At 38.6% G+C, this 27778-nt stretch overlaps 1 protein-coding gene across 3 annotated transcripts in view; it reads left to right on the top strand.

The window, feature by feature from the left end:
• Positions 1–27778, top strand: part of ARHGAP42 (Rho GTPase activating protein 42) — a 144603-nt gene that overhangs the window by 72184 nt on the left and 44641 nt on the right. For all 3 annotated transcript variants that reach the window (XM_085508805.1, XM_015852280.3, XM_085508800.1), the window contains 3 exons: positions 5895–5966; positions 19861–19962; positions 24556–24666. In XM_085508805.1, coding sequence (XP_085364931.1) covers positions 5895–5966; positions 19861–19962; positions 24556–24666 — 285 coding nt within the window. The remainder of the gene's footprint in view (positions 1–5894; positions 5967–19860; positions 19963–24555; positions 24667–27778) is intronic.

Genomic DNA, 27778 nt, shown 5'->3' with positions numbered 1-27778 from the left:
TAGTGTTTTTTCACCAATGCAAAATATACACATATTTCTTAGCTAAAGTGTCCTACTATAATTCGGATGAACTGGTCTAATTCTTTATTAGGTCACTCAGAATTTCCTCATTTGATATTTTGCTGCCTTTTTCTGTCAGATGGGGATCATGTTACTTCTCTCTGTAAGCTACTTGAAGTCTTTAACCCTACAAAGACAAATCCACAGCTTACAAGATATTGTTTTTCCTTGTTATACTCCGATACAGTGGAAGAACAAACTGCTTGTCACAAACTATCTAAATGTAGAGCTAGAATTGATTCTTTTCTGTCAGAAAGCAGACCATCAGCCCTGGTCCTACAACACTGTCTACTTGCATTTGTATGTATTCCTTGAGTAGATGCAGCATGGAATAAATGCACTCCCGCATGCCTCAGATGGCTCATGCTGTGTGCTAGTGAGTAGCAATGTGGAGGAGGAGGAGGAAGGCAGATTAAAACCGAAGTTTTGACTTGGTGTAAGGAAATCCCACCAGGAATGCGCTCGAGCATAAGAGGATGTTGCCCAGAGAGGCCAGTGTCTGCCTTGAAGCTTTTTGAGATAAAGCCCTGGACAATCTGGTTCACATTCAGTATTGAATGTTCATGTTCAGTATTGAATGGGGCTTGAATGGTGGTGCTGAACTACAGAACTTCCCAATGTACCGTCAGAGCAAAATTTCCTTGTCTTACTATGGAAGCTGGGAAAACAGAAAGTCAAAAAAGTTAATTTTATTCACAGCGGTATAACAAAATAAACAAAACTACTCAGTTCAAAGAATTCTGTGTTTTACAAACAGAAATCAGAGCCACGATATGCTCTGCTATAAATTTTTTATCAGAGTTTATGTTGAATTACTTGGATAAAAATGTGCAAGAAATCAACTATCTCAAAAAACAAATTTGCATAGTGCTTATACTACACTGCTTATATTATTTGTGTTGAGAGAAATAGAAGCAAAATAAATTCAAATTAGGCCGAAATGTGGCTTCTGCAATGCAATTTGTGTAATGCTGTGTGTCAGAATACTGGCAGAAAACTGGCTAATATCATCTTAAACTTAGGAAAAACTAAGAACTGAAATGTTTGTGGCCTTCTTGGCCACAAGGGCACACTGCTGGTTCATGGCCAACCTGTTGTCTACCAGGACACCCAGGTTCTTCTCTTCAGAGCTCCACTCCAGCTGACCATCTCCCAATCTGGACTGATGCATGCAGTCATTCTTCCGCAGATGTAGGACTCTACACTTGTTCTTATTGAACCTCATCAGGTTTCTCTCTGCCCAGCTCTCCAGTCTGTCCAGGTCTCACTAAATGGTAGCACAACCTTGATTTGTCAACCACTCAACCCAGCTTTGTATTATCAGCAAGCAGCAGGGTGAATTCTGTCCCTAACAAACAAGACTGGACCCCAGACTGACAAGTTACACAGAACACTGCTAGTTACAGGCCTCCAACAGACTGTGCGGCTGATGACAGCCCTCTGATCTCTGCCAGTCAAACAGTTCTCAGTCCACCTCAATGTCCCCTCATCTATCCTGTACTTCCTAAGCATCATTAGGGGAGACAACATCAAACATCTTGCTGAAATCAAGGTGCACAACATCAACTACTCTCCCCACATCTACTCAGCCAGTCATGACATCCTAGAAAGCTGCCAGGTTGTTTGAGCATTATTTCCCCTTGGTGAATCCATGTAGACTACTCATCATAGCCCTGTTTTCTTCCAATTGCTTGGAGGTGGCATTCAGAGTAAGTTGTCCCATCACCTTTCCAGGGGCAGAGGTGAGGCTGGATGACCTGGAGGTTCCTGGCTCCTGCTTGTCCTTTTGTAAGACTGGAGTAACACTGGCTAATGCTCCATGAACTGATACTAAGATTCTTTTTATTTATTTATTTATTTATTTATTTATTTTTATTTTCCTGGAGGAAACTGTGTGTTTTACAAACTAGAGATTGTAGCCCATTATTGAATTGAGTGCTGTGTGTTAGCCATGTGGGCAGATGGAGCTGTGCACCATTCAGTAATTGTATTGGGTATCAAGAGAGTATGATTTCCCTACAGGTGTGACTAATCTGCATAAGCTTGTAAGGAAAAGATCTGTGCTTTAAACACAGCAGGCATTTGTGAAGTTGCTATTAACAGAAACCACTATAGACGTTTTGGCATGGTTTGCCTGTTTTAAGTGTCTGTGATTTCAGCCTGCTACAATAAGTGAGTAAGAAAGGGATTGTCATCTTGGCAGGAAGAAAGTTACTATATTAGAGACACAAGGGGAAAATTCCAGATTTTCTAAAGCAATTGGGTTGTTATAGAAATGGTTGTGGGAAGATTAGATTCCAAACTTCAACGGGTTGGCTTTAGCTAACTTTTAATGCTTAATATGGTGACTGATTTACAGTAATTACAGTGAAGGGAATCAGTAATGAAAATAAATGAATAAGTAAACACATGAGGAAAAAACAAACAAAAACACCTCTTTCTCAACAAATTTGTAGTTTCCAAAAGCAAGGCAGAAGCTGGTGGCAGTTGGCAGCAGTCTTGGTGCAGTGAAGCCGGCTGTGCTCTGTGACCCAGCTGCTGAGATGCAGCAAATCTGTGCAGATCAGGTGCATTCCTCCCACAGTGACCACCCATGACTTTTCTAGCTCATAGATTTGCCAAGAGGTGATCTGCCACACCAGACTCTGGTTGGCACAGGCTTTCAGCCAGGGGTGAACTTGCAGTATGTTCTGCTTATGTGGCTAAGCACAGACCCTGACTTGTAAAATTATGGAATCATAGAATATCTCAAGCTGGAGTCCACGAGGACCATCAAGTCTAAGCCCTGGCTCCACCCAAAATTCAAACTATGTTTGTGAGAGCATTGGTTCTCGAAATCTGGCAGCCTCAATGAATGTGTGACTTCTAATTACTCTCGTCATCCCAGTGTCCGCTCACAGCCTGCTTGATGCAGGACTCTCCTTTACAAAAGATTTCATTCACTTTCATGAGAGCTGAGTGAGATCATGTTCCCTTCAAGGCTGCCAGGAGGGTATTATTCAATGGGAGGTCTCCTAGTTGGGCATGGAGACTGCCTAAGTGTGATAGCTTCAAATGAAGTGAGGAGGTGCATTCAGCTGTTAGTTTGGAAAGGCAGTGACTAGCTGCAAGCCAAAAGCCATGTGCATGCTGTGTGAGCTCTCAGACCTTCCAGCAGCTGCTTCCAGATGTGTGCACTGTGACTGATAGCATGCGACATTAAACATTTTTGCATCCTGATAATTTTAATGTGCCTTATTGATACAGGCATCCTTGGGATACAAATTATCTTCTGTTAGGTGCAAGTACTTTGCCTTGTAGGAAGTGCTGAGTCTCAGACAGATAATTGTTGGCTGTGAGTCTGTATATTTTTGGGAAATGTCAGCTTGGAGAATGATAGAGCCTTGCAGTTTGTTCCAGTCAGACCAGTGGAATATGTTGAATACAGCAAAAACTCATTTAAACCATCTTGCTTGTTATCTCCACTGGTTCTTTGTCGATGAAACCAGAGTAAAAAAGATAATTATTCTTCCTGAAAGATATAAAAATGGTGTTTATAGAAGAAAATGTGGATAGCAATGATACATATAAATGTTTATCATCATCAATACAGTAGTTAAAGGGTGGAAATTTGTTTTAAGAAGGAAATGAAGATTCAGACACCCTTTGTAGGGAGGGTCTAATGCCGTGTCACTCAAATGTCACATAGTCCATAAGCCTGGATTGCATGTAATGCTTCTTCTGACTGTTCTCTGGTAAAATCAGTACATTTGATTGCTCTGTCATTCTGAAAAGGCATGAGATTGAGTCAAGCTACATTTTAGGGCTAGGAGCACAGTGGCTTGACTGGCATTAGGATTGTACTGCCTGTATAAGGCCTGCCCATACAGCCAGGAAATATTTAGGGTGGTCAGGGATGTGAGCCATCTTCAGAGAGGGGTTCCCAGGTCTATTTACACTAAATACATGAAAGCTGAGGGGAAAAATGTGATTCATGAGTAATTCTGGTTCACATTAAAGTGATAAAAATAGCTGCTGGACATCTTAATTTGAAAACTAGAAAATAAAGGTATCCAATCTGGAGTATTTTTAACCTGTCCACTTCTCTTTTTAGAGCTATCTGAGCTACTCTCTTCTGCTCAGAATAACTAGATATATAATCCAAAGAGATAACTGAAAAGATTCAGCTGTCAAAGCTTCATGTTCTGTAAACATAAGCTTTTTTAGGAAATAGCGACATTCCTGTTATGTTTGTCTTCTCTGCTCAGCCAAAACATGTTCCTGGAAGTTTTCATTTTCTGATTTTAGGCAAGATGCAAAAGATGGAAGTAAAATACTGGGAAACCCTTTTATATGTTGCAGTTAAACGTATTACATCATTCATTACAATTCATCTCAGCATCATAGAATCTTTTGAGTTGGAAAGGACCTTTAAAGATCATGTAGTTCAACTCACCTGCAATGAACAGGGATATCTAAAGCTGTATCAGGTTACTCAGTGCCCTGTCCAGCCTGACCTTGAGTGTCTCCAGGGATGGGGTGTCCACCACCTTTCTAAGCAATTCATTCCAGTGCCTCACCATCCTTGTTGTAGAAAATTTCTTCCTTATATCCAGTCTAAATCTCCCCTCTCTTAGTTTGAAATCATTACCCCTTGTCCTATCACAACAGACCCTGCTAAAGAGTCTGTCCCCTTTCTTATAGCCAAAAGGCTGCTCTCATGTCTCCCTGGAGCCTTCTCTTTCCCAGGCTGAACAGATCCAGCTCTCTCAGCCCGTCCTCATAGGAGAGCTGTTCCATCCCGTGGATTATATTGGTAGCCCTCACCTGGACATGCTCTAACAGGTCCACACTTCTCCTGTACTGAGGACTCCACATTTAGACACAGAACTCCAGGTGAGATCTCACCAGCACAGAGCAGAGGGGCAGGATCAACACCCTCAACCTTCTGACCACGCTCTGTTTAATTCAGCTTAGAATAGGGCTGGCTTTCTGGGCTTTAAGGGCACGTTTCTGGATCCTGTCCAGTTTCCAATCTGCCAGTGCCTTCAGATCGTTCATGGCATGGCTGTGCTCCATTCTTTTATCCCTGTCTCATTAGTGGGTGTTACCATTACCCAGGTACAAGACATTACACTTGGATTTGTTGAACTCCAGGAGGTTCACCTGGGCCCACTGCTCAAGCTTATCTAGGTCCATCTGGATGGCATCCTGTCCCTTGGGTGTATTGACCTCACCCAATTGCTTGGTGTCATCAGCAAACTTGCTGAGGGTATATTCAACCCCACTGTTAATGTCTTTGATGTAAATATTAAAGAGTATTGGTCCCAGCACTGACCCCTGTGGGATGCCACTATCACTGATCTCCATGTGGATAATGAGCCATTGACCACCACTCTCTGAGTACAGTCTCGCAATCAGTTCCACATCCATCAAACAGTCCACCTATCGCATGCATCTATTTCTAATTTGGGGAGAAGGATGTTGTGGGGGACAGTGTCAGAGATCTTACTGATGTCCAGATAGATGACATCAGTGGCTCTTCCCATGTCTTCTTACACAGATTCGTTATCATAAAAACTGACAAGATTGATCGGGCAGGATCTGCCCATGGTGAAGTTGCGCTGGTTATCCCACATCACTTCCCTGTCTCCATATGCCTTAGCATAGCTTCCAGGAGGATCTGCTGCATGATTTCCCCTGACAGTGAACATTATTTGAACTCTATCCATATGCTGCCATCAGGATGTTATTGACGTGGATTTTCCCTTCTTGTACATACTCAGAAATAGAGTGACTCCAATTTCTGCAAATGCTCTATATTGAATAGATATGCTTTGTGTTTGACTTTTCAGATCCAGAATGCGAATGATGTGCTCATAGCACCACTGGAGAAGTTCCGTAAAGAACAAATAGGAGCAGCAAAAGTAAGTGGTTGTTTTAAGAATTCTTTTTCATTTCCCATTTATGTATGGATGCATTTTGAAAGCTGGATTGAGAGCAGGCATATGTATTCAAATATATTTTTGATAACCATCCTCATAATCTCTAGTAAATTAGATGGAATTACTTGTTTCAGAGAAGGAGGTAATTGAGATTTGGAGTTAAAGACTGAGCACATGCATAGGGTTCAGGTCTTGCTATTTATCGTGAATACTGCACTTTCTTACCATCTGAAGTTGCATTTCTTTCTCAATGTCTGCATTTGTGTTACGTTACATCTTGAATATCACAGAACCACTCAAGGATTCAAACATTTACCATGGCTGCAATGATCCTGATGTGGATGTTGTGTGACAACCAAGAGAAATCTCTGTGCTGTAAGCATACCATTTGCATCTGACTTCCCTTTGCGCCTCACAGCCAATGCAGTGTGGTGATTGCCCAGAGATTCTCACCTGTAGTTGGTGATTTGAGCCAAATCTTACATGTGTGTTAGTGAAATAGTGCTGACTGCCTCTGTGAGGCTTCAGTAGTCAGAAAATCAGACGTTACTGGGGAAAATGATGTTCAAATTAACTTATACTAGAAGAGCTATTTTCAGTCTGATCCTGGATTTTTAAGTGTTTTTCTGTGACCATGTTGATCACAGAGATGCATGAAGTCTGTGATAGTCAATTAGAGATACAGCTAAAATCTCTCCTTCTGTCTACACAAATACGCTACTTCTGAAGCATTCTGTATCAATCATAACATTTTCTGGGAAGCTTTCCATCTGTAAGGTTAAATGAAAATCTTTGATGTTGTAGCTCAGGTTGTGTCTGTGCTGTGCTAAAGCAGCCTCAGAGGGAGAGCAGAGATGTTGGAGAGACCAAGGCTTATGCTTTTTGTACTGCTGATACTGCTGATGGGAATGTGTAGAAAACAGATGAAACTACTTCCGCACAGGAACTAAGTAAATGTTTGAGAAGAATTTTTGCAGTGAACCTGAGGTCAGCTTTCTCTGAAATTGATGGGTTTTAACTTCTCACTTGATATGTTTTTGTGTACAACAGCATTCTTTTCTTGTCCCACCCTGCTGCTGTAAGATGCAGGGGTGGGAGTTTGTTTACTGTGCAGCACAAATCAAATGTAATCACAGCACAGAACTATTTTTAGTTCTCAGGAGGCTGTAGTTGTGTTGTTCAGCTCTTTGTGCTGCCATTTCATTTTGTATTCCTACAGTTTAAGGGATATCATTCTTCTCTGCTGAGAACTCTGTTTGAAGCTTAACCTGCTGTGCTATTGATGGTCCTGGTACATCAGAAAGAAGATCTGTAGGCAGATCATATGGTGCAGAAATATGTATAAAACAATTCTGTCTCTTTGGGTTGTATCACTCAGTAGATATCAGAATATTTTAATGGTTTAATTGAAGGTGACTCTTGTTTTTTGAATCAGCAATTGTTCAGCATTGATTCTGGAGCACTACAGAACACACCAAGTCCTCTCTGCTCAGTTTATCACAAGGGCTAGTTTCTCCTTTCTATATCCACTCCAGGAAAAGTATGGACATTTACCCATGTTACAATATGTGGGAACAGTTTGATATGCCAGTGGTCACACAACAGTGTTCTGAATGAGTACAGGCAAACCTGGATTTGCTACTCACTCTCCTTTCCATGCCTAGGGCATTTTATTATGCAATGCTATGTGTGCTTTGGGCACCAGTATATTGGCTTGACACATCAATACGACACAGAGACCTTTTGCAGCACAGAGCTTTATAAAATGCCAAACTATTTGCTTTCACTGCTCATGGAACACAATTTTCAAGTTAAATAATGAGAGATTCATTCCACCCATAAATAGAATCATTAAGGCTGGAAAAGTCCACTAAGATTGTATAATCCAACCATCAATCCATTACTACCATGCTTATTAAATAGTGTCCCTCAGCTCCACATCTCTGCATTTCTTGAACACCTCCATGGAGGATGACTCCACCATCTCCCTGGGCAGCTCGTTCCAATGCATTACCAGTTTTTCAGAGGAGAAAGTTTTGCTTGTATCCAACCTGAATCTCCTTTGGCTCAACCTGAAATCATTATTCCTCATCAGTTTCATATCTCAAGCAGTTTCATACGTATCTCTTGGTGTTGATTTTTATCTACAAATATAAATTCAATACAAAAAATGGATGATAAACAACATTTAATTCTGATTTTCTTATAATTAAAAAATAGAATCATGCAATCTAGGAATAGCAAGACCAGTTTGAAATATAGGAGATATTATTTTTTTTTCAGAACTCTTTTTTAGTGAAATAGAGAACATGATCAGAGTATTTACCTCTGTTGCTGTTCACTTGGTTAAAGCCTTGAGAATTTATGAACATGTGTATGTACAGGACAAGTTTAGGCAGCTATTTATGTATCTGCAGTTATGAAGGCTTGTGCAGAGATTCAACTCTTCGAACTCCTCTGGGATGGCATGAATTGACAGCAAACAAGAAACTTGAACGTGTTCCTGTTACTTGGATTTCTATACCAAGTTTCACAGGACTCTAAGAATGTCATTTTTTATTTGAGATCTGCTGTAAATGCGTCTTCTCTAAACAAGTGTTGCTTTCTGCTCTATAATAGCAAGTTTGAGCTTGCTTTTCCCCACTGTTAACTTAAAACAGTGTAGAATTGTGAAGTGAAACACAAATACTCTTCTATTTCTCTGCCATCTCTCTCCTTTTTAAGAAACCCCAACATTAAATCTTTCATGAATAGTAAACTTAAAGGAATGTGCATTGTGCCATTTCATGGACTGACACTTCAGAGATTTGGCACAGAACAATAGGATTAATTCTATATAACTTTGAAATGGAATTTCAGCAGTTAGAGATGCAAGCGGTTGGTCTTTGTGATCAGCCTTCCATTGTAAGAGCATATTTTATAAGCAGTAGTGAGCGTTACATTATTTATTTCTCTTCTAACTGAGCTTTGAAATTATTCATTTCTGTACTTTGTTAAGCTGAGTTTCACAACTACTTTTAAGGCAAAGAATTGTTAGCTATTTTAATAAAATGTGTAATAGGAAATGTTGCTAGTTATCACTTTCAGGTTTTGGTAAAGAGAATGTGAGTAGACAGTGCTTTAGAAGACTTTCTCAGCTTCTTTCTATCTGAAGTACGAGGTAAAGTTCAGCTGGAGAGAAAAACAAGCAGACCGCCCTTGCTGCCCCACCATACACGTGTGCACATACACAAAAACTGTATGAAATAATGACATTTGTCATTAAGATGATCTACATGTTATAATAATTAAAAATAACTTGCAAGATTTTGCTGCTGTAAAGGTCATATTTAATATGAAGACTGAAAATGTTATATTCTTTTTTCTAAACTACATGAAGCGTAGGCGAAACATATGATTACAGAAATCAAAGACAATATGGAGGATAAAATATATCCTGTTGACATTACAAAGCTGTACTTTGTACACTCAGAGTGCAAAGTTCAAGTGTTTTAGAATGCCACAAGAATAACATTAAAGACCAGTTGTTCATATGCACTTCAAAAATCTGAAGGTAGGCAGCAGATTTGAGAAACACTTCCCGTTAAACATTAGCATTTGTAATCAATCTAACAATATACAAATCTGCATTACTTGCTCTTCTGGATTTATACTACTTGCTCCTCTGTTTTTATTGCACATATTTCAGTTCTTCCTTTTCTGTACACACTCAGTTTAAGTGGAGCTGAGTTGTCTCCAGAGACTACACAAACGCGGCTTTGCATTGGATAGCCTGTTGATTTACTCCATCTGAGCATGAAAAGAAAAAAAATGACCTCTGCAATTATTGTACAAATCCTAGCAAAAGCCCGGTGAGCTAACTGGGAAAAGATTTCAAGCATGAAGCACTTGGCCTTTTTTGGTAAATGTGGTCTGCAAGTCCCCAGCTGGTAACGGTGGTGAGATCATTGTGTGATGGGCTGTGTGCAGTAAAGGCAAACCTTCATGACTCTTTTTATTCATCCAGTACAATATTTAGCAATATTTCTTCCGATGTTTGTTGACCTTCAGAGTAACTTAATCAGATCAAAGGAAACAGAAGCAATTTTGTTTTTAAGACTTAAAAGAAGCATTTTGTTTCTTCATAACAGTTCCATCTGTTTGTTTCATAAAGTTATTTATTTTGGCCCAAGGGATTTTTTTATTTTTTTTTTTATTATCATTACTTTCATTCATTCATTCATTCAAAGCTGTGAATTCTTTTCTACTTGGGAAACAAGTCCATGTTTAGTGCTGGATTAATTTTCTTGCATCTGTGTTTACCTCTGTGCTCACATGATGTAGGTGTGCAGCCACTGCTTATTACTTGTATGGTCTCAAAGCTGAGGAGCATAACATAAAATATACGTATATATTTAAGCTTATCAGAGAGCTCTGAAAACAGAGTTCTAGACAGGTATTCAAGAGCTCTAAGATATGCCGGAATGCCTATCTGAGTGAACTGTTTTCCTTGATACCTAATCAAATGATAGCAATTGTTGGAAATCCCAGCGTTCCTTTCACAGTGAAAAACAAATGACCTTGCTCCAGCGGGTAAGGCAGAATGTGTTTCATTACAAGCTACATCTGCTGCTCGTGATCTGGTCCTTGTGTCCCCTGGTTTTGGAGCATTTTACTGTCAGTCAGAACTGGAGAGGGAAGCAGACTGGGGAGGAAGCAGGAACAGCCCAAGCTGGGAAGACTGATGGCCAGCTGTTTTGAGTTTAAATGCAACACAGATATACAAAAATGGTTTGTGCCAGAGTTACCTGATATCCTTTTTGATAAAATAACTTATTCTCCAGGCAAGAAAATGGAGTGGATTAAACCTATCTCCATTTCAGCAGGACATTTAAAGCACACTGCCTGAGACAATTTAGCTTAGATTGGGATTAGTATGGGAAACACGATATGTGAAAGGAACTGGTTAATTGAGGAAGGGCGGTGAGTCTTGTTTGTGGGGAAGATTGTCTGGTGAGAATGAAGTTACTAATTAGAAGATCCCAAGGGACAACTTGAGGTAGGGCTTTTGTTTTACTTTCAGTCATAGCGAGATACCAAATCCAACTGTGAACTACCAGATTGAGAACAAAATGGAAGATGAAATCAGTGGAAGGCTGAGGGGAGACCTCATCATTCCCTACAACTACCTGAAAGGAGATTATGGTGAGATGGGGGTTGTTCTCCAATTTCTGATGAAAAGTGATAGAATGCGAGAAAATGACCTCGAGTTGCCACAAGGGAAGTTTAGATTGGATATCTGGAAGAATTTCTTCACAGAAAGGATGGTTAAGCATTGGAATGGGATGCCCAGGGAAGTAGTAGAGTCCCCCATCCCTGGAGGTGTGTAATGGATGTTTGGTCACGGCACTAAGGTACGTGGTTTAGTGATGTGACTTAGTAGTTCAAGCTGATGGTTGGACTTGATGATCTTGAATATCTTTTCCAACCAAGATGATTTTGTGATTCTGTTTGTGATTCTGTTTATGATTTCATGAAAAAAAAAGTAAATGTAGGTAGCCTGCATCACCCCTAATTTTGAAAAATAGCAAGAGAACATAAACACGTAAGCAAATATGCAAGTTTTCTAATTAAATTAAGGCTGTTTCCTTGCTAATTTAAGTCAGCTCACAAAAATCAGCATCACATTTAAGGATTCAGGGAGGTTGCATCCTGACCCCACATGGCTGCTGGAATCCTGCTGCACTCCTCCTGTGCAGTGATTAAAAGTACAAGCAAAGGCATCTATTACTGCCTCCAGACTTAATTTCCAGTTCACTGGGGAACTAAACCCCTTAATCAGTGCTTAGATGCAGGAAGGATTTGGCAAATGTTTTCAATTAAAAAATAAAATAAAATTTTCTCCGTCTCAATAGGATATCTTGGCTAGGCTCATCTGTTATGTCCTTTCTTCCCTTGCTCCTAGCTGGGAAGTGGGCGCAGTAGGGAGGGATGACATTCTACACCTCTGAAGGTTAAGGAGGAAAAAGAGGTCTCAAGGTTGGGTTGCAAACGAGAACCCTCAAGAGTCTTGAGGAAAATTGAAGAGAAATACAGGAAGTGTCCACTTGCCCATGTCCTGTTGCCCATGGCCTGGAGCGGGACAGGACTCAATTAATCTGTTGATCTAATTCTGTTATAAACTGTGTGTTTTGTTGTAGCAGTCTTAGGGGGAATGAGGATTTCTTTCTCCACTTCCTTTTCTTCTGTGGATTTTTTAAGATAATGGCATAAAAAATACTTCTATTATGTTTGGTTATTACCCAGATGAAGTTGGGTCTATGAGTCTGCACACGTGGTAGAATAATGCTTCACGTTCTAAATGAAAATTCATTTTATTGACACACTTGGCTGTGTTGCCATGGATTTCTGTCCATGCTGCATGTTTTTGTGTTGTTTTTTATTATCCAGGGTTTTGTTCTCTCTGTGGAGCAGTATCTGCAGGGCTCTGGGCATTTACAAATATGGCTCTTCTACCATTTGTAGCAATTCCTCTTTTCACACAATGGATTTATACAATTTATAAAATAAATCCACTCCAATGTGTGGTGATAATAGCAGCTGGAAAAGTGGGCATAATTATCTGAGACTTAAATGTCTCTTGATGTAGATACGGAAGGCCCAACAAATATTCCTGCCAGATGAATCAGCTTTATTATTTTGAATCACAGAATGACTTGGGTTGGAAGGGACCTTAAAGATCACCTTAATTCCAGTCCTCTGTCATGGGCAGGGTTGCTATCCACTAGATAGAACTTGAACACCTGAAGAGATGCAGAGATGGGGCATCCACAGCTTGGCCTTCTGGGCCACAGGCACGCACTGCTAACTCATGCCCAGCTTTTCATCCACCAGAACCCCCAAGTCATTTTCTGTGGGGTGTCTCTCAGTCAGTACTTTTCCCAGTTGGTACACATAGCTGGGAATGCTTCCATCCAAGTGCAGCACCGTACAGAACCACATTAAACTCACACGGACCCACTTCTCATGTTTGTCCAGGTCCCCTTGGTTGGCATCCCTTCCTTCAATTGTGCTGACTGTACTACTGAGCTTAGTGTAAACGGCAAGATTGCTGATGACGCACTCAATCCGACAGTGCAGATCATTGATAACCACCACAGAACAATTTGTTCCTGTCAGGCTGGCCAAGAAGGGGTCACTGCAGATGGATGCTGTGGTGAAGAGACTGTCCCTCCCTGCAAAATAAGCTGAGCACACTGGCTGAATTTAACTTCAGCACTGGGGAAGGGTGGCTTTTCCCCCCAAAGTGAGAGTTTGTGTTCCTTTATCAGTGTTGCAAGAGAGACTCAAAATAGCTGCTTTCAAAACAAAACAAAATCACTTTTGACATTAACCCCAGACTGTTTCCTTTATCTTTTTATTTTCTTTTCTTTTTTTTTTTTTTTTAAATTTTCTCATAACATGCCTCTGGTTCTCCTCAGATAAGAGCTGTGGTCACATCACAGTGACGTGCTGTCATGGGAAGGCAAGCAGGGTTGAATGTGTGCTGCTGCCTGGAGGTCAGGGATGTTGGCAGATCATTTGATGCAAACAGGAGAGATCTCCAAAGAGCATTTAAAAATAGAAATAACTACATCAGAAAAATATATTTTTATCTTCTGCTTTTAAATTAAAGCAATATGTGACGTTGTAAAGTGATCTTTCAGAATCCATTTATCTGTATAACATTACGTTCTTTGCAGTATTTTGGGGGATGAAGTGATCTTTTTGTACTTTCTGTAGATTGAAGGCAATACAAATGCCATTCAATATGCCATTATCTTAAAAAAGTAGGTGCCATTTTGAATATTCAGGATCACAACATGCATTGTTGCTGATTGCTTTTTATTTCTGAAGATCAATATGTCCCAAATCTGAGTTTGTTCCTTGCCTTCCATCACGTAAGTTGTATCATTCGGTGTAATTTCTAATCAGCATACATAGGGGCATTGATTTCTTTAAAAATAATTGTATTGCCATATGACTTTTTATACAGTGAACAGAATTAATTTGAGTTTTTTTTCTGAATTCCTAAACAGCTTCAGTAACTTTAAAATCATGTGAGGTTTCTAGATTTGGCTAGGAATGGGAGACCCTCGTACTGTTATAATAAAGCATTTTTGACTTCAGAAAAGTGTTTTAAATGTGCTTAAGAGTTTTAAAGATCTCTGTCTGCTGTTCTAGGAATCTCTATAACAGCACTCAGTAATATACTGAATAATAGCCTAAGTATGATACTCCACCAAAATACTTTCTATTTAGGAGACAGTAAAGACAATAAAACTGGATTACGTGTGTAGACTTACCAGTCCTGCTGTTTGGGCAGGAATGTAACAGATTCCCAGACATCTAGCAACTACTCCTGGAATAGACAAACACCAAATAAACTCACAGCAAATCTGCAGCTTAATAATAGGGAACCTAACGTGTCCTGCTTTGCAACCTGCCAGCATTGGCGGGTTTGCATGTCTTTTGACAGCAGTACTGGGAACTTAGAATATTGTTTTTCCATTTCAAGAGACATCTTTTTGGAGAGAAACAAATAGCTTCTTTCGAACACAAGGCCAACTGCTTTTATTTGCTCACTTAATCATAGCTGCTTCATAGTTTCAAAGGAATTCTAGATTTCATCAAACCAGTGAAAATTTTCTGCTTTTTTAAATTCTTTTGGTTTCACCATAAGGAAATTCTGTATACACACTTCTGATACAATTAGACAGAGTGTTATGAAAAGGCTGTAAGATTCTCCACTTCCAGAAAAAGCTTTAAGAACTACCTGATAGTTGGATCTGTCATTACAGAAGACGTCACAAAAGGAAAATTTTCTTTAGAACTTTATGAACCTGAAAATTAATTATCTCTTACAGGGTTATTCAGTGTTCTACACAGATGTGAGTTCCATCCCAAGCTTAGATTGGTTTGAGGCTGTTTATGATACGTTGGTAGTTCTATGCATCTCATACCTGATATGAAATGTGGTTATCTTTTAGACTGCCAGTTTTTAATATCTATCTTTGTAGTTTTAGTGCTTCTGAACACTCCTGTATTTTCTGTTTATTGCTTTACTATTTTTCATAGTGGCAATATATTCTTTTTATTATAATTATTTTTGTCTTACACACCATATTGCTTTCTGCATTTTCATAGTTTGCATATGGTTATTTTTTAGAAAAGACTTGATCTCAAGATTTATAGTTTCTAGGTAATTACATTTTTTAGATGATGAATTTGGCTTCAGATTGATTTTTCACTAGCAGTTATAAGTAACATAAGTCAAGACTTAAGGCTGTGTTAACCCCATTTCATATTAAACAGAAATTGCTTCTTTAAGATACGGTTTTGTTTCACTTCATACTGTCTGCAAATAATACATAAATGGATGTCGTTTCTAATTTCTAAGGAAGACCTACGGCAATATGAAATGAAGATAATGTGGTTTTCTTCTCGTAAGTTTAAGGCTTGAACCTCACATCCACCATGAAATCCAAGTGATCTAAACTCCTAAGACTTCTGAAGATTGTTTACTTCAGTTTGCACTCTGTAGTTCTTCTTTTCTTTGGTTCTTTTCTTTTTTTCACAAAGATGGTAAAGGGCCTGGGGCATCTCTCCTGTGAAGAAAGGCTAAGGGAACTGGGTCTGTTTAGCCTTGAGAAAAGAAGACTGAGAGGGGACCTGATCCCGGTCTATAAATATCTGAGGTGTGGGGGGCAAAGTGGTGAGTCCAGATTCTTTTCAGCAGTGTGTGGAGACAGGACAAGGATAAATGGACAGAAACTGGAGCATAGGAAGTTCCACATGAATGTGCACAAGAACTTCTTTATGGTGAGGGTGATGGAGCACTGGAACAGGCTGCCTAGGGGTTTTGGAGTCTCCTTCTCTGGAGATACTGAAGACCCGCCTGGACGCCAACTTGTGCAACCTGGTGTAGGGAACTTGCTTTGGCAGGAGGGTTGGACTCAATGATCTCTGGAGGTCCCTTCCAACCCCCACAGTTCTGTGATTGTGTGATTTTTCTTGTTTACAAATAAGAGACGATCCCCAGAATCCTCAACTCCAAACAAAATAAAAATAACTTTGTAGAAAGACACTTTGAATTTTTCATTGTAAGGCAATGAAAAAACAGATTTGAAGTCTAAGATCCAAGCAGCAAACCATCCCCAGTGTTCCATATGATTGACCTTTTTGTAGTTCTTGTCAAAAAGAAAAGGAACAAGGCTTTACTGAATTCAGCTGAGCTTGCCATTGGCTTCAGTTTGTTAACTGGCAAATCTATCAGTTTTGTCTACTCGTGGCACTGCTGCACCATTTCCTATTACCATTCCGGTAATAGGTGAAAGATTGGACTAGATGATCTTTCAGGTCTTTTCCAACCTTGGTGATTCTGTGATTCTGTGAGTTGTGATGTTTTCTCATTTCATTTCAGTTTTATTTTCTTTTTTTAAATCCTTTTAAAATCACCTCTTAGAAAATATGTTTATTTAATGGTTACACAAAGATACTGCTATTGAAAATGAGTCAGAACAAAATGTGTAGGGTTTCTTTACATTTTAAATGTTAGGATGCTGAAGCTAAGTATGAACTCTAAGACAAGGGGAGAGTAAAAATAGTCTATCTAGGAATAGATCTAAGATTAGCCAGGATATGCTAGCAGCAAAAGAAGAAGTATATCTGGATCCAGCAGTGTACAGCTTGGCTCTGCCAAGGGAATAGTGGATGTTGGTGAGACTTCCTCACATGTTAGAAGCTGAACTTCCAGTTCAGTGACCGGTTAAGGGCTTTCCTAATAGTGCTGTTGGAAATCTGAAGCACTTAGAGCTATATATATATTTGTACTGATTTAAGTCATAGTGACCTGACCCACCTGAGAACAGTTAAATAGCCAAGGCAGGCATATACAATATTTAGAATCTGCAGAACTTGCGGCTGTTTTTAATTGGTCCTTTTTGTGTGTGTATATATCTGTATATATACATAATTCTTATATATGGTTGTGTATATATCTGAATTACCTAGAATTATCTGAATTGTTGAAGTCATCTATTTTTAAATATATATTTTAGCTAATATTTTCCCCCAGAAGATTGCTGCATTTCCAGGTCAGAAAGGTAGCATAAGGATAAAGATTACTAGCAGGAAGGATGCACAAGGAAGAAAGGCAGCCAGAGACATGGTGCTGAGGTCAGCAGGAGCATCTCCGTAGTGGCCACATACTTATGTTCTTTGTTATAGATAGTGCTGGCTGTTGTGAAAACAGGACAGCTTGAGCTTGCTTCTTCTGCCACAACTCTTTGCTCCTTGGAGTTTGATCCAATCTGGGATCTGCAGACAGGGGCATTCCTCCATCTCTCTAAACTTCAAGGGAGTAGCTTCACATGGAAACTCATTTCATAAACCTCTTGGATTGCAGAAAAGCAGGATTCTAATCTCACAGGCACAGACTGGAGGGACCAGGACTCCAGTGACTCATTTGGACAGCTGCTCTGTATAACGGAGTGTTTTGAAGGCTGAAAAGTGAAAGGCTGGAGCTGGAAGGAGATAAAACTCTGACTTCACTTGGGATGCGCCTGTGTGCTTGTGAGTCACTGACTGTATGTGAGGAGAGAGTTCTCTTGGAATGAGCTGAAGTTCTCTTCTCTTCCAGAAAATGAATCACCTGCTTCTGAGTCTATTGTTTGTTTGTTTGTTTGTTTATATTTATGAAATAAACAGTTTTCAGAGACTTTGGTACATTCAAATATGTGTTTTTATTGGTATGTAGGAGTCATAAGGGGTCTCACTAGTGTCGTCAGCAAACTTGCTGAGAGTGCATTTGACCTTGATGTCTTTGATGGCAATATTAAAGAGTATTGGTCCCAGCACTGACCCCTGTGGGACACCACTCACCACTAATCTCCATCCTGACGCTGAGCCATTGACTGTCACTCTCTGAACTCGATCCTGCAGCCAGTTCTCCCACATCACCTCACTGTCTTCCATGTGCCTTAGCATCTTTCCTGGCACTGGGGTGAGATGGACCGGCCAGTAGTTCCCAGGGTCATCCTTTTTACCCTTCTTAGAACTGAGTGTGATGTTGCCTTTTTCCAATCACTCCAGGCGGGCTTTAATCCCGTCGTCACCAATCAGTTCATTTGCGTTGGTGAGCAACAGGCCAGTATTGCATCCTTCCTGGTAGGGCCACCTATTACTTGACTCTGAAACTTACCTTCAGTGCATTCCAGGAGCCTCCTGGATTGCCAACAGCTTGCAATGCTACTTTTGGGAAAGATTTTGGAGAATAATTCTTATGCTTTTCTTTCCCTTTGTGAGGCAAAATGCAAGATGCTTTTTTCCCATGCATAGCTGCAATGAAATATGGAATAGCATTGGGAATTTTATTCTATTTCTTGCTAGATAATATTTTCCTGGGTCAAGTTCTGTCTTTTCCCTATTATTTCTTTAGAAGATATTTGATTATAGTTGTATAGTGAAGTAAGAACACTAAATTGTGCATATTTTTCAAACTAAATATGTGTGGGTTGTTATTTTTTTCAGAATATAAAGTTTTGAATCCTTTTTATAGTTGTCACTGTGAACTTCAGTTATCTGAACTAATCAGGAACAAGCTGCTGTTACAGCTAGTCGAGAAGTTTTCATTGATGGCATTAAGTTTTTTTCTTCTTTCTATCTCTGATTTCTCTGGCTGACCTGACTTTCACATGGAATGTCAAAGAAAAACAGGACCAATCTAAAATGCAAGCTAGTTGTTTGTTTACTTCATAACAATTTCTAAGGAGAAAGGGGTCATGTAAAGAATCACTGCAGCTCTGATTATGGCCTGATGATACTGTTCTGTCCAGTAATTAGTTTTTCCACCATTAATAGCTTTTGCACATGTGTGAGTAGGACTAGTCACATTGACCTTTCTTTGTTTTTTCAACGTGCTTAACTTGTTAGACATTGGAAAGAATCATTAGTTCTTACTTAAGATTGTAGAAGTCGCTGACAGAGGACTCCTTTCAATTAAAGGATGTACATTTTTAATAATTCAATGTTCTTGTTATTAGTAATAATCATATATTTGCTTTAATTCCTCTTTCTGTTTCTTGGAATTTGGTACTTAAAAAAAAAAAAAATTAAGGGAAAGCTTTTGAGAAAGGTGTCTTTTTCTTAAACTACTGTGAATATCAGATGTAAAATTTTCCAAGTATATGATGTAAATGGGGTTACAGAAAACAACATATTTCTTAATGTACTTAGAGCAGTAGCTCTCTTTTGTATCATCGTGAATTAAAGAAGACTCATGGCGAGAATGTGAGGATTGTCTGCACATGGTGAAAAGCTTAAGAGGACTAGGAAAGAAAGATGGGATAACTGTTTTAAATGGGAAAAGCTTAAATATTCAGACACATCAAAAATTATTGGAAACAGACTTTTGGACCGATTTCCTTTTGCAACCACATATGTGCTTTTCCATCATCCACATACTTTAAGAATGTGGGTGGAAAATAAGTACATATTAGACTTAAATGTAGATGATAGGCCTCTATCATCATCAGATATGTTATACTCACCTACCTCTTCCACAGAGACAGCATGAGACAGGTGGGTGTATTTATTACGCTTGGAAAAGAGCTTCTTAGCAAAATACTCCTCTATATACTCGTTGTGGGAACTACGCAAGTCTGTTGTGTGGGTTTATTATTTATTACAGAAGACCCGCTTAATTCAGCATTTGCTAATTGGATCAGTCCACTCTCAATTCAGAATTGATCAGAATGGTTTTATAATCAAACATATTTCTGCATCTGTTCTTTCTTTTAATTTAAGTTAGCTGTTAACGCTTAATCGAATGCTTTACTTGACAATGTTTGTTTTTCAGGATGGGAAGAAGAAGTTTGACAAGGAAAGTGAGAAATATTACTCCATTCTAGAGAAGCACTTAAATTTATCAGCAAAGAAGAAAGAATCTCATTTGCAAGATGTAAGTAAGTTCTTAGAATTATAGACTGGGACCTTGATGATCATCTGTTACCCAGTTTCCATTACCCAGTTTCCAGTCTGCATGGAGATCACGATGACAGACATGCTGTATTTTATTTATATGAAATGTGACATTTTCCTGTAGTTACTCTCAGTGTGAATATAAATTCCTGAGTGAGATTAATATGGTTTTCCTAACAGTTAAATATTTTAATAAGGAAATATTCTACATGTCCAACTCTCTGTACCTTAAATTGCAAAACTAATGTTTATCAGTTGCAACAACATGTAAGATTTATATTACTACAGTAAAAATGTGACTTTTATATTATAAGGTATATGCGGAGTACTTGAAATGCAAATAATGAATTGCTGTTTTTGCTGTTTGGTTTATTACTCAATGCAATTATGTGTCTGTTTCACATAAATTTTAAACTGAAATGATTTTAACGATGCTTTTTATGCTTCTTTTTTTTCCCACCTTATTCTGAGATTGCAGCATGTCTTGAAATGGTATCCACAGCTTCAGATTTAAAGTGTCTGTATGCCTAATTCTTACCTTTAAAAGGAAAGAAAGAGAGATAGATAGGAAGATGTGAACTTCTAGTCTAGTAGGAGGATTGAAAGGCTGACCTCATTGCAGCCTTTCAATACCTGAAGGGAACTTACTCCCAGGAAGGGAGTAAACTCTTCGAAAGGGCTGATAATAGCAGGACTAGGGGAAATGGTTTTAAGTTGAAGGAGGGAAGATTTAGGTTGGATGTTAGGGGAAAGTTCTTTACTAGAAGAGTGGTTAGGTCCTGGAACAGGCTGCCCAGTGAGGTTGAGGATGCCCCGTCCTTGGAGGTGTTCAAGGCCAGGTTGGACGGGGCCCTGGGCAACCTGATCTAGTAAAGGTGTATGTTTGGTGGCCCTGCTAGGCAGGGGGGTTGGAACTACATGATCCTTGAGGTCCCTTCCAACCCGGGTAATTCTGTGATTCTGTGATTCTGTGATTCTGTGATTTCAGAGTTTTTCTGTATCCTGGCAGAAATAATTAAGATTTGCCTTTGAGTCAAGTTATACTTAAAGTGCCAGTTGGAGTAGTTAATGTTGCTTTGATGGAATTACCAATATCATGGTTACTCTTCATCCTGGGGATACTTTTGCTGGTGGAGTTTTCACAGGATATGTGACTTTCATGCACTCACAAAATACAGGGTTTTTTTTCATGCTTACCAGTTACTCTGTAATTTGAATTAAATGAAGCATAGTGATTAAAAATTTCTAACAATGTTTATAATCCTGAGTTACCATAGTTGTGTATGTAACCATCCATCTACATTGGACACTATTTATATGGGATTGGTTAATTGTTCCATTCAAATATCAAAGATGTGTACATATAGCCTTCAGTCTTCCTAAGTATTCTGTGTATTGATGAAGAAATAGTTGTTAGAGTATAAACAGCAGCAGGGAAAAAAAAAAAAAACAGTTGTTACCAAACTGCTTTACTTTAAATAAATAAAATATTTTGCTTATGAGACATCAGAACGATCACATTCTAATAATACAGAAACTAAAGTGAAAAGTAGCAACTCTGAATCTAATAAACTGTGGTAGAATCACAATAGATTTGGCTCAAATAAACTAATGGAAAAATCAGGGTAAATTTTTCCACTGTGTCCCTATGTGACATCTCAGGATTTAAAATTTCTTACAGAGGCTGTCGGTTTTTGCTTTTCTAGATGTCCCACTTGTAAAGCTCACAGGACGTAGCTTGTCATTTCTGTCTGCTTCATTTTCATACAGATGTTAAGTGTGTTTAATCAGCAACGCAGACCTCCCACAGACACCAGGAGACACCATAGGAAATCAGTACCAAAAACAGTAGAATCATAAAATCACCAAGGCTGGAAAAGACCACTGAGACCATCCAGTACATGTCCACTAATCACATCCCTCTGTGCCACAGCTCCAGGGATGGTGACTCTACCACTTCCACAGGCTGCCTGTGCCAATGCCTCACCACACTTTCACAGCAGAATTTTTTCATAATACCCAACCTGAAATCTCACGTGCACAGATTAAGGCAGTTACCTCTTGCCCTATCTCTAGTTACCCGGAAGAAGAGGCCAACCCCCACGTCTCTACAACCTCCTTTCAGATAGTTGCAGGGTCTGTATTGTTGTCCAAAGAGATGTTTGGACTGTACCCATATCATAAATAAAATGCCAGGAACCAGTTCCTGGCCCAAAAGCCGATGTCTATTGACCCACAGTCTGAGTATTACCACACCAAAAGTACTTCTATTTTTTACCCCGCTGCTCATTTTAATTCCTCAGATTTCTTGTTATCACATTATGTTAGTTGATGAGTGAAGGGATGGGAAGGACGTAGTTCTGCTGTTTTAGGCTATTTTACATCTCTCAATCAGGTGGTGGTGAGAGCACCTTAATTAAGCACCTGAAGTTTGACAGTTTGAACACAGTATTTAGAGAGTTGTTTGCATGTGTTCATGTAATTGAAGTGTGCTAGATATTTTGAGGGCTTAGAGGACTGCTGACACAGTTTATGTGGATGATTAGTATTTTTTTCCCCTTAGCATCAAAAGGAACTTCAAAATACTGTCTTTTCACTACTATCACATAGAGCAGAGCTCTGCGCTGCCTCTCTGCTCCCTGTGAGGAGCCTCAGCCACCCTCAGTCCTCCCCTCAGCCTGCTCTGCTCTGGGCTGAGAATACCAGGGGACCTCAGACACCCCTCATTTGTCTTCCCCTCTGGATGCTTAACCATCTTTGTAGCCCTCATTATAATTTAGTATCTGTACAGTGGTGCTTATGGCCTTAATGTAGGAACCCATCCATATTTGAGATAGCCTTGAGTTATAATAAGTACTGGTACAGTCTGTTAAAATGCTGTTCAGAATAGAGATTGACTTAATTGGGTCTTTAAATACTATTCTCTGTTGAAGAGCTCATTGCTGAAACCAAATGATATTTCCTTAAAATTAAATGTGGAAGCTGAAATCTGTCTCAAGCACTTCTCGACTGCAGTTGTGTGAATCAGGATCATGCTCCAAAGTAGCAGCAACTGGTTCTGTTGGTATCTATAATATTTCCTTGGTAACTTTCTTTTCTTTTTTCTTTTTTTTTTTTTGTGAATTAAAACTACTTAACACAGAGTATAGAAGAGAACAGTAGCTGAAAGTGCTGTACAAATAGCATGTAACAATTACTTTTATGGTAAAGCTCTCGGTTCTTAGAATGTTGAGTGTTTGGTTACTGCTTCATAATATTTGTATTTTTACTCCATTTCCAGTACCATGGAAACTGGTACTGAATAATTTGACAGATATTGTTGAAGCCCATGCTTTGAAATAGTGCTCATGGTACTCGGGGAAGTGAATTCATATTGTTAAGGAGCCTACATCCAAATCATGATAGTAGCATTTTCTTAACTAAAGAAACTGTTAATTATCTATGATGCAGTTGATGACCAAGTTCAGTGATGGTTGTCTTACAAGCACTAAAACTCTTTTTTGATAGGTTTACTGTTTTAATGCATGCTGTCAAGTGAAGACAACACCCAACTTTTCCACTTTTCCCATATTTGTTATTTTTGATGCCAGAAATGAACTAGAGAATTTACAGAAGTAAAGTAAATTACATCAAAAATAGCTAAACTGGTTTTATACTTGTGCTTGAAATTTGATTAAAATCTGCTTTTGACCCAATACTAAAACCTGACAAACACAGCCTAAAAGGGATTTGCTTGAGAAAATGATTTTTTAATGCAAAGGGGAATCTGTATCTCTTCTTCAGGCGTTATCCACATATTACACTACTTGTCTACTACGTTCATTTCTCATGCCTTGTTTTAAGTTGAGGATAAAAGCCTATTATTCTTTATCTTCTGGTAAGAGTTAATTCTTAAGCAGTTTAGGTAGATGTCTTTATTTTGGACCTAGGTCTTAATGTTGAGTGGTGTTATTTAGGCATGTCTGGCCAATTGTGCCTTGTAGCTCTTTCCCTTGAAAATTAAAACGTGGGAAAAAAAAAATTGATAAATGAAAAATTGATAAATATGTTTTTACTCCCAGAGCATGAAACATATGCTATGAAGTTATGTTGCAAGATTTCATCGTTAAATACTCTCTATTTAAGAAAATAAAATCTTAGGAAAGTATTTGAAGCTTAGAAATAGATGAAAGTTTGGTTCATGTGATACACAGGCATTTCAATAGAAATGTTTTTTGTCCCTTCTAGAGTACTATCCTGTTTTCTACTTCGAAATTCTCTATATGTCAGGGACAGAATCCCTACTGCTGCCTTTATTTCTTTCCTCCCAACCTCTCCTCAAAAGTAAAATATAAAAGTGCAAAAGAAAGAGGAAAACAAACAATGTGGAAATGACATGAGATAAAGCTGAATAATATTTCCTCAGTAACTCACACTTAGCTATTTTAAGTGGGTATTTAATTTTTCAGGGAAAACTGAAAACTGTCAAGCTTGTGAAGTAATCTTATGAAAGATCTGTTTACTAACAACAAAATCTGGCTTTAAAGCAATCATGAGAGAGTAAACTAATACTGTATTTCCTTTTGTCTTTTAGGCGGATACACAGATTGATAGAGAACATCAAAACTTCTATGAAGCATCATTGGAATATGTTTTTAAAATCCAAGAAGTACAAGAGAAAAAGAAATTTGAATTTGTTGAACCTGTAAGTTTTGTTTTATTCTTTCCAAATTTAAAATGGATATATTTATAAAGATGAAATTTTAATGTAAAATAAGTATTTCTCTCTCTTTTTAAAATTGTGATTACAGTGCATTTGCGGGCATTAAGATCTTGGCTTCAGCATTTTCCACAGTTATTAATGATTTATGTAAGAGTATCATATCTGCTGTGAAGTGAAATGCTGGATGGCTTGGAGTGTGCATAGCATTTTAATGGGACAACATGTAATGTTTTACCTGTGCAACACATACTGGGTATTTCCCAATATCATGGTTTCATGTGTGAAATTCAGAGACAGATTTTGGATTTAAATATTCCCTATAGGCAGCATATATATATATATATATATATATATATATATATATATATATATATATATATATATATATATATATGTTCTTCTGATTTATACATGTAATTATATGAAAAATTAGTTCTTCTGTAGGACAGGTGCATCTGTTTCTTGTTGATGGAGTCATTTGCCTTCAGTCTGCTGTGCATAAAAAGAAAGCATACCTTGACATGCCAAAAAAGAGGAAAACGAAATTGTACTCTACAGTCCTTATATAGATCTGGGATTTTACATCTGGGATCTCCTCTTGGACCACATCATGGCCCTGAGATACTTTTCTGGGCCAATCAGGACCAGAAGCTGTTCAATGTGATGTGCTAGTATATCTCTGTAGCATATTAGTAGTAATCATACTGTTCATGTCTTGTGGGATTAACTTGCTGCTTGCCTTAGTTAGCACCTGTAGCCATTGACAGCATTTGTCCCTTCCTGTTATGCATACTGAGCAGAGCATCTTTTGTAAAGAAAGAACATGACAAGCATAACTTTTCCTTCCAGCTTCCTTCTAACTAACTGAAGATGCACTTTTGACTTAAACAGGTTGAAATGTATCTCTAACACCCAGTGTCATCAAGAAGAGCTCCTCAAATGCCTTCTTTCTTTGAGAAGAGAATGTACCGTATATTGAATATTTGGCATTGATGCAAGCTAATGAAACTGATTTCAGCTTCCAGTACTTACAGAAATCCTCTCTTTGTGGCATGCACCTGCCAAGTCTTTGAGACTAAAACTTTGCTTGAATTCCTAAATAAGAACATTTTTCTACCTGTCACAAATTAATCCAGACTGTCTCTCTCTGTCTCCTTCTGTAAAACTCTCACATCCTGGAAAAAACAAGCACTCCTAACCTAGTTCTGACTGTGGTATAGAGACGTAATGCTCCTTTAAAGTAATAGAATCTTGCTGTATTGAGAAGAAACTGTACGTCAGAAAATGCTGTTGTGCAATTGCATGTAGTTAAAATAGGGCATATTTCATCCTATATGCTAGATGGGAAAAATGAATTTAATTATTATTTAATTATTTAATTATTATTATAGCTTGAGATATTGAGCTTTATCCTTTTGACCAGGAGTTATCTGCATGCTTTGTTAGCCACCACAGCAGCAGCTATGAATCACCAAAATGAAGAAATTATTTATTTGTATGTCAGTGCTGATAGTGAGCAGGCAAATAGGGGAGGCTGATGGTAGACTCTGTGTTGTAGAATTAGGTATTTTTCTTACCAGATGTACACATCCAGTACAGAAAATTTTCTAGCAGTGGGTCAGTTGTTCTCCTGTGTCATATCAGTGGGCTGCTCAGTGCAGTTGTTTGTTGCATGAAGTCCATTATTAGATGTTCCAGATGAAAGTGTTGGAAATACTGTGCTAATTGGGTTTCATTTCCTGCCTTTTTGGCTGCAGGTGTGTTTTGTTATAATCAAACTGAATATAAATAATGGTTAAGTTGTAATATCAGTCAAAATTCTGAACCTTCAGAATTGCTTTTTTTGTTTTGTTTTGTTTCTAGTCTGTTTCATACAACATCTTGGAATAAAAGCATTTACTAAAATCCATGAGGCTAATTATACCAAGTGAAATATAATGAGACAAAAGAAAAAAGAAAGTCTTAGAAACAGGTTTTTTAAGATGCCTGATGTATGTAAGTCACAGGTATGGGTTGATGGAGGGACTTGATGGCCTTGAAGGTCTTTTCCAGCTTTGACAATTCTATGATTTAAGTGTCACTTAGGTCTAATTTTCAGCTCAGTATCATTTCTCAAGGTGTCCAATTTGTTGAGTCCTGGAAAGGAGACTTTGACAAAATAAATAAACGCTGTTAGTGAGAAAGATGAAATTGTGATGGCTGTGTGGAAGAGGGATAAATTCATGTAATGAAATACAACTTGACATTATCTGTTGGTGATCCTTCCAACTTCCTCAATTTAACTATACCTAAAGATAAAAATTCTCCTGAAAGCAGAGTGGGAGAATCAGGCTGGCAAAAACTGACAGGTGGGTTAACCTAGAACAGTAGAAGTGGTAAGAGTGCAGAACTTTCCTTCATGATGTGCAGTGGGGAGGGACTGTGAGGCATGAGGTGCTAATGTTTCACTGATTTTTACATGGGTAAAAAGTTATAGGACAAGGAGAAATGGTTTAAAACTAAAAGAGAGAAGATTTAGACTAGGTAATAAGAAGGAATTAGTTACTTGGTGAGTGGCAAAGAACTGACTTTGCCTGCCCGTAGAAGCAGTGGATGTCCCATCACTGGAGGTGTTCAAGGCTGGGTTGGATGGGGCCTTGGGCAGCTTCATCCCCATGACAAGGGATTGGAACTGGATGATCTTTCTGGTCCCTTCCAACTCAAGCCAATCTGTGATTCTATGAAGAGATAGCTACCTCTTTGTAATACTCCTAGATTTTGGACTTCTCAAGGAAAAATAATAAGCTTTTCATACAGATCACAAATTTAGATTTTTTTCTATCTCAAAACTATATCTGTGTTAAAGTTACCTTGTTTAAAGTTTACCAAGTTAAAAAATATCAGTAGTTATAGTAACCATTGCTCCAAGCTTTATGTATGTGGGCCCAGAGCAACTTGCCAGAAATAACAGTGCAGCTTCATGAGGATGCTGCACTCGTTAAGAGTGAGCCGCCTGCCCGGGGCTCTGCTCTGTACTGTCATAACAGCAAGACCTCGCTGGCCTGGAGGAATCAGGGCACAGAATGCATAAGCAGAATGTAATCTGAAATGAGGG

This window comes from Coturnix japonica, chromosome 1 (genome assembly GCF_054131305.1).
Source record: "Coturnix japonica strain WE chromosome 1, WE-NBRP24, whole genome shotgun sequence".
NCBI lineage: Eukaryota > Metazoa > Chordata > Aves > Galliformes > Phasianidae > Coturnix > Coturnix japonica.
This window is presented reverse-complemented; position numbering and strand designations above follow the sequence as displayed.